Source organism: Manacus candei, unplaced genomic scaffold (assembly GCF_025592945.1).
Source record: "Manacus candei isolate 608988 ecotype Guabito, Panama unplaced genomic scaffold, ASM2559294v1 h1tg000028l, whole genome shotgun sequence".
Classification (NCBI taxonomy): Eukaryota; Metazoa; Chordata; class Aves; order Passeriformes; family Pipridae; genus Manacus; species Manacus candei.
The window spans coordinates 38,024,032-38,036,696 of record NW_026138076.1 but is presented as its reverse complement, the minus strand read 5'-3'; the positions used below and the strand labels follow the sequence as shown (position 1 = coordinate 38,036,696).

General features: G+C 39.7%; 1 protein-coding gene across 8 annotated transcripts in view; it reads right to left on the bottom strand.

Annotated features, from left to right (window-relative positions):
- The window catches only part of FAM13A (family with sequence similarity 13 member A), a 139,987-nt gene that overhangs the window by 103,532 nt on the left and 23,790 nt on the right, over positions 1–12,665 (bottom strand). For all 8 annotated transcript variants that reach the window (XM_051789729.1, XM_051789728.1, XM_051789730.1 and 5 more), the window contains exon 4: positions 8,742–8,922. In XM_051789729.1, the coding sequence (XP_051645689.1) occupies positions 8,742–8,922 (181 nt within the window). The remainder of the gene's footprint in view (positions 1–8,741; positions 8,923–12,665) is intronic.

Sequence of the window (12,665 nt, the reverse complement as noted above, 5' to 3'; positions counted from 1 at the left end):
TCAATTCAACTCAAAGAATGTCACATTCACTAAAACTTACTAACTGGCCTGAAGAAAAGTGTATGTTACCAATAGGCCCATGCAACAATCCTGAATTTAAGGAAATCCCTCTTTCCATGTTACATGATATGCTCCACAGTTGGTATAGTGCAGAGCTTGCTTGCTTGCTAGTTCAGGCAAATCCTGACTCTTACCTTCCTGATTTGTTTCTCCAAAATAGAGTACAACAAGAAGCCTGGCATCCCTGTGAACCTCATTTCCAGGAAAAGGACTAGAAATGTACTAGAGCACAAGTCAAAATAAAGACTCCAGATAGCAGAACCTTTCCCTAAACTCCATCTGCTGGGAACTACAGCCAACATCTCCCTACCGGGAACAGCTAACATCAAAAATCTCTGATTGCAAAACAGGTCAGTCTACAAAGTTTCCAGAAAGCATAGAAACAGTATTTCATTTCTGAATAATTCCATGGCTTTCTTGCCCTCCCTTCCTCACATTACCTTGTCAGTTAAACTTTACTAAATCAAATTTGTGAAAAGTCTAACATTTTATTCCAAACAATTCTGTAAATGTATGGAGAGATATGCAGAACACAAGGCTAAAGCTCATGGTTTTAGTAATTTTTAACACCTCTCTCTGAATGTAACTAAGCAAGCAGTATGGTTTGATTTATTTTAAGGGCAATGTACTATATTTTATTCACTGCCATCTCTCTGCCACTTAAACAGGCATATTTTACAAAATTTCTAATTTATTTTTCATTTAATTGCTGTTTATTAGACTTCCATCACGGTAAGGACTATTATACTCTTTGAGCTCTCCATGGTGACATTTTTCTTGCAAAAAATATATGCTGAGCTGAAGATATGAAGTTTATATTATGAGCATGCACCACCCTGCCTATTTATACAAACTAAACTCCATCTGTTGCCATAGTGAATGATCCACCAGTCTAGCTAGACTTTTCTGAAAATTTATGTAAAAAAATAGTATCTTACTTTAGCTCTTCTTAGTCTGAAAAGTTTGCATCTACAAATGCAAACTGACTAGAAAAATCTTCAGCTGACTAGAAAAACCCAGTCCTTTGAGAAAGTATTCTCTCACCACCTTCCTGATGCACATCCTACTCCTTGCAAATTTTACAAGTTCTTTTGTGAGGATCCTGTTAAAACATCACAGCAAAACTGTGTTCATAGTCATGGTTCTTTTATGTCTATTTTCATGTTAATTAGGCATTACAACTGTGTTGCTTAGAGAGATAGGCACACAATTTACTCCAGATACAAAATCCTGAATAGCGGGACTTGATCTCCTTATAGCCACAGATGTAGGAACCACTTCAGTAGTAGCACCAGAAACATGAGCTTCACTACCAGAAACATGTTTTCTAGAAGGGAAGCATAAACAGGCAATTTCTGTGGTTATTTCTAGAAGAAAAACTGTTGATAAATTCAGGTCTATCTTAGTGATTTGAGCTGGAAAACTCCCACTGAGCGGTAGCTTGCAAAGTCATGGACAGATACATAGCATAGGCAGAGCAAATTTTCTACCGTCCCCTCCTGATTCCTTGGATACCTTGTCCTTCCCAGAAGGTGCTTCAAACAATCTGTGTGCAAAGCACAGTGGCTCAGTACATATTAATTATTTGGAAAAAACATGCTTTTTCTAAACCAGGCACCAGCATTAACAGTGTCTGACTCAGTTAAGCAGGGCGAAAGGCAAAGGTGCATTAATACCAAAAGTTTTACAGGATATTCAAGATCCAAATTACTGATGAAGCCACTTAAAAGCTGAAAAAGCAGTAGTGCTGAAAGTGAAAATATTAACTGGGAATAGGATCAAGTTATTAGCTCTTCAATTCAAAATATGACACTCAGTAGTATTTCACACTTCTGCACAATGTCCTAACAGCATGTCTGGCCCCTGGCCCACCCCTGCAGCTCCATGCAGCTCCTGTCCATGCAGATCCATGCTCACATGTTCTTGTGTTCTCCCAGACCATGTGCATGTCTCCTTCTATAGTGATGCTCAGGAAAGCTAGTCTTAAATGGGTTAAGCCACATTCAAGGCTCTGTGTCACAACTCTTACCCAGAACTAAAGTGACGTAGGGTCAGATTAACTCACTGTGAAAGAATTACTTACATTTCATGCATTAGTTAAATGAATTTACATCAGAATCTCTGTAAACAAGCTGTAACAGGCTAAGTGCAGAGTAGGCTTATGACACAGCAAATCTCTAGACTCTACTGAGAGTGATGCAGTAACACACACCAACATTTCTGCATCTGACACGAGACAGGCATCACTACAAGGCTCTGTCGTCATCCACCACACCTGTGAAACTTGCTTCAAGCAGAAACAGGGGCCAGGAGGACTTGGGATGTTGTTATCTGTCTGTAATAAACTGAACTGAGATCACTGAACTGATTTCCCCAGGCAACAACTGCTGACAGCTCCCTGTCACAACTGAGAAGCAGAGATTTCCATGTGAAAGGGTCCATCTCATTAGGAATTCCCAATAGTGTTTGACCCTACCCTGTCTGACATGCATATTACCATTTCCCTAAGTGGCTTTGCAGAAGTAGCTTTCGTGGAATGACAGCACTGTAATCCTACTTTACAACCACTGCAGGGTATATCCTCTGACTCCTACTTCTGCTGTTTGTACAGTACCTTCTGTAGAGGAGCTCCACAAAGTCACCTTACCATTCTCCTAGGGAATCCAGCCAGAAATGACGGGACTCAAAGGACAGGGAACACTTCATGGATTTTTTGTTTCTCCAGCCCTCACAAAACATTTTTGCTAGTACCTCAGATGCCCATGAGTCCCTCAACAAGTGCAACTGAAGACTCTGAGAGCAGACCTGCTGTAACATTTAGAAGTTACAACTTCAGACAGTCTATTCTGTCCCTCTAGACAGACATTACTGTGTCTGTAACAGCCATGACCTCGTGGCCACAACTTATCCGTGTACTTCAACTGACAAAAGTGATTTGTCCTAACACACTGGACCACAAGCTGGTGCATCTGAAAACAGGCCCATATTCATGTCTGCAGACTATAGTGCAAGATCGGAGCCTAACAGGTACCCAAAGATAAAGCAACGCTAGCTAACCTGAGACAGGTGTTCATCTCTGTCTGTATGACTCATTTACATGCTCTGCAGTATTTACAGGCTTATGTCTCACCAGTCTGGATGAAAAGAAATGACAGATGACACTACCGAGATTTTAAAGAAGCATTTTAGCTTCTGAGGTACTAGAGAGTCAATTTTGAGGTATCTACCTGCCTGCCTGTTAAAATCTGTTTTGGATAATTTTCTGTATCAGATTCAGGTGCCTAACCATTATTTGCATCAGATGCATAATGCAAACTTCAGGTAACACAGGCAACACAGAGCAGATAGAGTAGACTGTCTTCATTTATATGCAATATCTTTAGCTTCAGCAAAAGTTCCATTTTTTATCACAAAGTTACAGTGAGAATAGGCATCTTAAAGAGTGAAACCTACACAAAGGGGGACAAAGGGCAGCCCACAGCCTAACATCCACTCTCAAAGTACACTGCTCTCACCTCCAAACATTTCTAAGCAGCAGCTCTTCAAAAACACCCCTTGTAATTGCATTTCAGCTGTATTGCTGAACTAAAACACCATTTTGTTTTGTGTATATCAGGAAAAAGTTCTTCACTAAGAGGGTGGCTGAGCACTGAAACAAGGCTCCCATGGAACTGGTCATGCTCCCAAGAATGCTGGTGCTCAAGAAGCATTTGGACAACATACTTAAGACACACAGTTTAATTTTTAGGTTGTCCTGTGTAGAGACAGGAGTTGAACTCCATGATCCTCATGGAATCATTCCAACTCAGGATACTCAATTGTATTTTTTCCTTTGAAACTGGTCCTCCACTTAAATTCTGGGTGTATGCTTTATTGCCAATCCTCAGTTAAGATCAGAAGGACAAACATTTTCAACCCACAGCAGTAACTGACTTTAATGGAGCTTTTACAGCAAAAAAACAAAAACACCCAATGCAAAACCAAAACAACAGAGCATTTCCTATTGAAATAATCACTATTTCATTCAAGAGATGAAATAGAAAATATCATAACACCTGACACAGGACAGATGATAAAAGACAAATTTAAAGGAGTGGGCGTTCACTATGAGAACAGAAGGCTTGAGATGGAATTTGGCCAGAACACCCCTCCACTTATGAAGAGAGCAATTCATCTTCAGCAATCTTCAGTTTATTTTACATAAAGGTCATTCAATGGGCCCCAGATGACAAAACTAAGCACACAACAGAAAAGAAACAGAAGAAAAGACAAAAATATATCTCAGAAAGCCTTGGCAATATAGTTCCTTACACAATTTCCAAAGAGGAGGCAAGCACTCATAAGTATTTAACATGATTATGCATGAGAACATTTATGGCCTTCCTATATTATGTTTGATGCTTTAAACTGGCATCATAGGGTGTAGCATACTGAATTCTTGGAGAAAACAATTCCTTTACCCTGCTGGAAAATGTAGGATTTAAAATTTACATAAACCCTGCAAGAAAGGTTATGGTTGCATGCTCCAATATGCAATAATCAATGTTTAAACAACAATTTTCAGTACCCAGTTTGACACCGATCCTGGATGTACAGTTGTTTTTAAGACTGATGCACTTCCTGAAAACAAAGCCCATTCATACAATGTTTCAAAGGCCAATATTATGCACTGAGGAGTTCTAGTTCAGCCCCACTTCAGCTTCATATACCCAATCTGTGTAGCCTCCAAGGCTGCTAGAAACCAAGGTAAGACAGTCATGCATAACTTCAGACTAGATTTTAATTCTTACAAGTTCAGCATGTCTGTAATACCTACGGCTACCCTACAGAAGATCTACCATTTTCTCTGTATCCAAAGACAATACCTAATACCTCCATACCTAATACTTTCTTGTGCAACCCTTGAGGTAATTTCTGTTACGTACTCATCATACATAAATAACTGCATCTAACTCTAACTGGTTACCTGCATTTGCCAGCCACTTTTGGGGGGATGGAGCAATCCCTCACAACATGCTTAATCTCTGCTGGAATGAAGCACAAGCAAGTTAATGAGGGCTTGAATGATGGAGGTCACATGTTCAGATCATTCTTTGAGAGACCGCTGCAAAAAATGGGTGCAAATGGATCCTCTGCTTACTCTAACTGGTAGATCTCATGTCTTACAATCCCAACCAAAGGACAGGACGAGTGCAGCAGCCCCTCTGATACCCAGCTCCAAGAGAACAGAGAAGAGGAGGGAAAACTCAGCGGGTCCTCTCCTTTCCAGCACAAGCTGTGAGAGTTGAGAAGAGACCACACAGCAGGCCATAACTAAAGCTCTGTCTCTACCAAGGCTGAAATTTAGGTCAATGGACAATAACTTCCTCTAAGAGTAACCACACTGCAAGTGTTAATACTCTACACAGATTACCCCAGCGACAGAAAAGACAACTTTTTATGTTCCTTCATGCTTGTTGTTCTTCAAGGGTTGTATTTCTCAATATACTTGACCTTTGCCTTCCATCACAATAAATTTGAACAATCCAAGTTGGAAGAAAACAGTTAATTAAATCTCAAATCTTTTGAGCTGTTTGACCTTGCCCTTTACATCTTCCTATATCTTATATCCCACTTCATTACAAGGAATGCAAATAGCCATTTTTTCCCTTCTTCTGTTCTTTAGAAATACAGAAAGCACAAGATAACCTTTTATTAGAAAAGCAGCAGTGCAGTCTGTCAAACAGCAAGTAGGGAAGCAGGGGAAGCAGTGGATAAGATAAAAGCAGTAAGGGCTGAAAGTTTAGGAAATCAGATATCATTACATTACATGTTTTTCTACATGACATAGAGAAACAGAATGAAATTAAGAGAATTAAAATGAAGTCTAAATGTCTGGAAAGTGACCAAACAGCAGGATTTATTTCTGCATGATATATTCAACTGTTAAACAGTTTCAGTTATGCAGTAGGAGATAATATGCTTAAATAGCTAAAATGTCACTAAAAATACCTCACAAAAAGTAATCCTTCACTATCAGCAGATGGGCTTCATCTTCTCTGACATTGTGCCTTAACTACACAGACTCCAACATTAATTTTAGACACGAGTGTGAATTTGTGACAGAAAAATCTTAGATCTTCCTGCTTAAGCAGTGTAATTTCTGACAAGCTGAATGCTAAGCCTTCTTTCCTTGTGGCAGAGAAACACCCCGTACGCTGCTTGGAACAAACAACGCAAAGCAAGAGGAGTGTTCACTTCAGCCGCCTGCTGATATTTAATTTCTGCAGCTACCCTCTCCTGGGGCTGCCTGCAGCCAGTAGCCAGACAGCCCTTGCCAAGCAGACTTCAGGCAGCCCTACTCCAGAGCTCTGAGCTGCGTTCTGAGGATCTCTCTCTGGAAGCTTGGCCAACCAGTTGGCCAAACCCAACGCCCAAAGTTTAGTGCTGCAAGTTCTTTCCTCACCCTATCAAATCTTTGTTGATACAGATGGTCACAGTTCCAGGAATTTAAGACTGCATCCATTAACACAGGAGAAAAGGGTATTTGAACTGTTCCTCACAATCTTTGTGTCTGGACCACAATCGCAAACTATGTTGAACAGACCAAGACCTGATGAAATACATAGTTGAATTACCACACTGTGAAACTTAGCTTAAATAAAATCTACATGCATAATTCTGACCTATTCGGATCTTTAAACAATGCATTACTCATTTGTTAAGTGTCAAGCCTTCCTTTCACTGCCTCTTTTGCCACATGAGCATTTATTTCAACATGTGTCACAACTGCTGGGTTGGTTACACTCATAAATGGCTTCAAGAGCCCTTGGGTTTTCACCTCCAGTGAACTCTGCCTTTCTCAGTCTTCTGCGATGGAATGATGTGATTCCACCCTTTACCTTTGTAAGGTACAGCCCTTGTACCTTATAAAAACCATTACATGTTTTCTATGCCATCTTAGGAGCAGAGATCAGTTGTGGCAAAAACTACACAGCTTTTACGATGTATGTTTTCATTTAATATTAGAAATGCCGACTGCAATTCCAAACTGCAGCTCTCTGCATTCTACACCAAAAACTATGCAGAGCTAATTTTCAAACTTTCTTGAAAGAAGTGATGAGTAAACTAAAAATTATTTAATAGCCACTTGGGAGCTTGAGTCATAGAGATTTCGCCATTGAACTCAAATTCTTCTAATTTATTTTGTTTGCTCTTAACTCTACCAATACATTTAGACAGAAATTCCCAAAGTGCACATAAAAAGACAATTTAAAAAAATTATTTTGCTTTTCCTTGTCAGAAGTTTGCAATGTTGTGCTTCCATATCCAGGTAACTCTCATATCCATGCATTCCCACACACACTACTGTCTTTTGAGTATTCTTTCTTTTGGAGAGGAAAACAATTATTTTCAAAATATACTTTATCTTTTTGCACTAACACAGTAAATGCTTTAATCTGGAAACTCACCTTCATCATCCACCAGCAACATCTTAAGATAAGGCAGCAGTGTAGTCTCTAGGACAAACTTTAGCTTAAATGTCTCCTTTCTGCATGTTCTCTTCCTAATCAATGGAAAATATATGTTCCTTAAAAACCCAGAAGGCAGCATCTAGCCTAAGTATGTGGAACTGGCTCAATATATTACAAGGAACCCCGTTTCAGTTATTTATCTTTAAAGAAATCTACTTCTTTCCACTGGCTATGGAGAAAGCCTGGGGAGATAGTCTCATTAGGCACTTAATCTAATCTAAGTCTTACCAGGCAACTCAGTATTATTCCCAAGTGAAATTTTACAAAGATCAGTACAAATCCAACATCGAGACACTTGTCTCTTCTTGGAGATACCACGCATCTTCCAAGACTGATGACTGAACTGAACTCCCTACGTGCTTCCCACATCTAAGATCTCGAAGTGGGTTCACCGCAGACAAGACGGGGGTGAAGGTGCTAATGCAGCACTGCATCACACCAGGGACTCAACAGGAACCTTTTCACTCAAGTGTGTTCTTGCACCTGGAAATAACTATTCTTGCTACTGCTGCAAGCTTCACTAGCACATAAAACACATCTTCAGCACAAGCACCTAGGAACTGTGCCCAGTGAAAGAACCCAGTAAAACTACTGAGTCCAGTAAGGAGTCTCAAGAAACCAGGGGACCCCCAGTAGTTCCAGAGCAGCTTCTGAATATACTAGAGGGACAAAGAACTCAGAATCATTGGCATCTGAGGACAGACACCAGAACACAAGGCCAAATTTGCATACGGAATTCAGTATCCATCTCTAGAAATTATACAGCATCTGGGTGCTACACAGGAGTCCTTTTCCCCCAGGCATCCTCTGTCAAAGCTTTCTGCAGAGACAAATTCGTATTAACAGAGGGCAAAGGAAGAAACCTGTATGAGCACAAGTCTCCTTGTTCTCATAAAGGCACTTAAACAGCCTGAAGGCCTTTCGTTGTTATACTCCTGCTCTGCTACCAACGCAGCAACACAAAACTGATCAGAAGTTTAGCAAAACAGCAAGAGGAAATGGAAGAGTAACTCAACTCCCATTCAGCTCAAACAATAGCTTTAGCACTGAAATTTAACACAGAGCCCCAGTCGTTGCCTCCATCCGATCACCTGAGCTACATTTCTGACCATCTGCTCCATTAGACTCCCTGTCAGCATATGGGGAAAAGTAAAAACCCCAACTTACTGAAAGCAGTTTGGTCCAAATACAGTGGCAAGGTTGCAAAGGTTCATCCTGTTCTCCACATGATGTTCAGCAACCTTTATCAGGAACTGGCACAGGTACTTCAACAGGCAGTAATGAGCCTCAGGCAGTTCCTTAAGGAGTTCTTTCAAGTAACTTTCCTTCTGCACGTCGTTTCTTGTGTCTAGGAAAAACAAGAGAAGAAAAAACATATCTGTACGGTTTTCTGCATTGCCACCAATTCACTTACATGGGCCAGCAGCAAGAGCTAAAATTCAATCCTGCTTCTTTTCAGAGACACAGAATCCTCCAAACCCCTCAATTTTCCTCAGGGAATGCACACCTTTCTCCTGAGCCCACCACTGGCACCATTTCATGCTTACCTTTATCTTGCAATCTTTTTCCTGAGCAGATTGAGCAGTTACTAACAGTCAGCTAACAGCTTTAGAGCATGTTTATTCCCACCCGGTAGATAGCTAAATCTACTCTAACTCCAGTTCCACCAAATCTCCTGATTCCATGCTTCTTCTGGATGTCATCCCTACTTCCCACACCCTTCTCATACTCATAGTTTTCCTTCCCATGAAAACTTTGAAAAATAAGAAAGCAAGAACAGTAAACAAAGGAGTCTTCTGAAATGCAGACAGTACTTTCTGGGGGTACATTTTATGAAAAACTCGATTTTGTATCTTTTGTCAGAGGGACAACTCTACAAAATCTTATGTGAGGCACCTTGCTTAAGAAAAAAGGCTGTTCATGGCACTGTTACACTCTAAAATGAGCTAAAACTTTGCCTAATGTTGCAGCCTTGTTATACTGCACAATCTTCTAGAATTTAGGTTTGGGTAAAAGTTTCCCATACTAAATTGAGTACTATCCAAGTATGACTAAGGTCAATTGTCTTTTATGCAGGTTTTTTGTCGCTTTTCTGTTTTAAAGCAAAAATTTTATGAACTTCACAGATGCTGTACAGACCCAGGTGGTGAACACAAGCTTGGCCTCACACAGAGCTTCTGCATAGTTGTGTTCTGCTGCTGGAATTGAACTAGTGTGCAAAATTCTTTGCTCCCCTCCTCTACCCCAAAACCACACTTCCCAAAAAGTGTCCAATTTCCACCACGATCTTGAGGTCTGCATGTTAACAAAAGCAAAGTTTTGAAAACAAATCAGCATTGATTTCCCTTTATACCAAAACAGCATGCCTTAATGTTTGGAAATATTAATTTCTACTCTTCACCAAAATGAAATGTCACTGAAACTTTCACATATGCACAAAAACCCCAAGGACTTTGCAACAGCATTTTCAGACATGAGACCTCAGGCCCTAAAGGTTTTCCTCACCAATCTAATTATAAGCAATGTCCATTAACACAAGGCCATCTGTGCATTACTAGCACTTTTTTCCTTTTTTATCAGCCTTATGGGTTGCTGGTGTCAATGCTTTAAGACTGTTGTTGCATAATAGCTTTTTCCTTAGAGATGTACTGTGAGGTTTAAAAGCGCTTCTAGTGGTTGGAAGGATGTCTTTATTCCACAGAGCTGAAGTGAGCTCGTGCTAAATGCTGACCTTCTCTGTTCTCTGTAACAGGCTGCCTTGTCCCAAAGTAGCTGCTGGCTTACCATGGGAATACAGACATCCTCCCCATGCTTAGGGTAACAAGGTGTTTTTTCATTCAGAGGATGATCTTTATGATCCTTAGCAAGGAGATTCACACAGCATTCAATCAAAACCAAATCTTGCTCAGTCTTCAAGATTTGTTTTCAGTCAAGCAGATGTAACAGAGGAGTCTGCATCAGAAGCAGTTGAGCAAATAGTTGCTGCTTCTGTTGCCTGCATGCAGAGAAGACTGGCAGAAAAACATCCAGTGCAGCTGCAGGAAAAAATAACATTTTACATTTCCCCAACATTTCAGAGGGAAAAAAAGGAGGGGAAAACAAAAATCTTTGAACACAGATTAAAATATGTATAAAAACTTCACAAGTTTCATCTCTACTTTTACTTTTCATTTCCCAGAAATATTCCAGGGCTGGATTGAACAGTATTCCAGGAGTACGGTGCTTTGAAAAGTGGTTAGGAGTGAAAATTAGTAGTCTGTATAAAAATATCTGAAGGTGACCCCTGATAACTCAACCACTAAGTTGCAATGTTATTTCTGGTTTACAATCAGTCATTTTCTGTGGCTAATAAACAGGATTTATCCTACCTATAGTTTCGGAAACAAATGAGTTTTCTATATACATACTTGCCACTTCATACAGTTGAACTTGACAGATTTCATCTGCTTCCAAGCTTAAAATCCCTGCTTTATATGACATGCATACTACTATATATGGTGAGAGAAGCCTTTTTAAGTTTTATACGCATGGTGAATTCATTTTTATGTACCTGTTTTGGTACCACCAACTTGATAAGGAATTCTTTCATGACAGCAGACCAAAGTTTAAAATGCCAGTCAAATTACAGGACCAAACATTTCAACCAACTGATTAATTATATCCTTTTCTTGTTCAGCTAAGAAATTAGCTCCTTCAGAGAACTCAAATATCAAATATGCATGAAGCAGATGAGAAAAAAAATCTTGCTTGTCTATCTCAAGCATTTATTTCAAAATTTTTTTGGAGTTGTATAGAATATAAAACAGTCATGACTTCATTGCTATCAATCAGTTTGGTAAGAGTAAGAAATCTGATTTATTATTTTATTTCTGCAGTAAAATTTCAGGATGCTTCTGAAGGCTGTATCACATGGAATAACAATAAGGAATTTAGGTGCATTTGTATTTGCACTGATCAAAGTGGACTGTACAGTCTCTGACTCGATTCCTAATTATCTTTCTATTAAGCTTAAAGAAAAACAAAACCAACTAATTTCCGCATAGCCAGAACATTAAAATTCACCTCCTAACATACTTCTCTTTAGATAACAAAGCAACTAGTACAGAGTGTTTTCTACTACAAATTGCTTGAAGTTATGATAAGGAAAGCCAAAGTCGTCTCTCAGAAAAAATGCACCTCTTCCACCACCATCACCCCACCATCTAATTAGGAAATGCCCTTGAGAACTAATTGCCTCTCTGAGTCTTCCACTGGGGCTTTAGACTGACAGGTACTTTTCCATTTACTGAAGGATTTTCCATCCCTTCCAAAGTAGGAAGACGCTAATAACAGCCACAAAAGATTCCAAACACAGGTTTGCACTCTGACAACAAATAAGGCTATCAGGCTCATGGCCTCAGCTGTATTTGGTAGGTGGGATGTCCTTGTTCATTAACCACAATATGTTATGTGGTGCAAATCAACACGGCAGATGTTTATCGCTGGGCACAGCCAAACCTTTGTTCGCTTCTGTATTTTCAAGTACAGAGGCAGATACTAGATCTAAGATCTTGAAAACCTACCCCTAACTGAAGGACACGGAGACACTCAGCAACATGAGGCAGCAAACCCCATTTACTGAGCCATGAAATTCCTTGTCCTTGTGAAATGGGAGAAAGAAAATACGGTTTTCCTATTTCTTCCTTTTCCAGTGAAAACAAGGGAAGGAACTCAAGTTTTTCTAACAATACGGTCCAAAAATCAAAACCACTTTGTTAATTCTCCTGCTGCTGACATTTCATGGATTTCAGCTTTATTTTTAAAAAAAATCCTATTACAGCTCGTGGTGAATTCAGGTAATGACATGCATACACAGTATTCCATGCACTTTGTATATTTTTCAGGACAAGTGTACCTCTGCAATCCATGATCATTTCTTTAAATAAAGCAGCTTTTCAACTTATTAGAGAGTAAAAAACAGTCTTCAGTCATAACAATGATCAATTCCTTGGAGCAATCCTCCTCCTTTGACCACCTGCTAGACAATTTTTCAGTTTGTTTCAAAGTCATTCAGTAAGGTTTACTCAGCTGGTACTGACCAGAGAAGGAGAA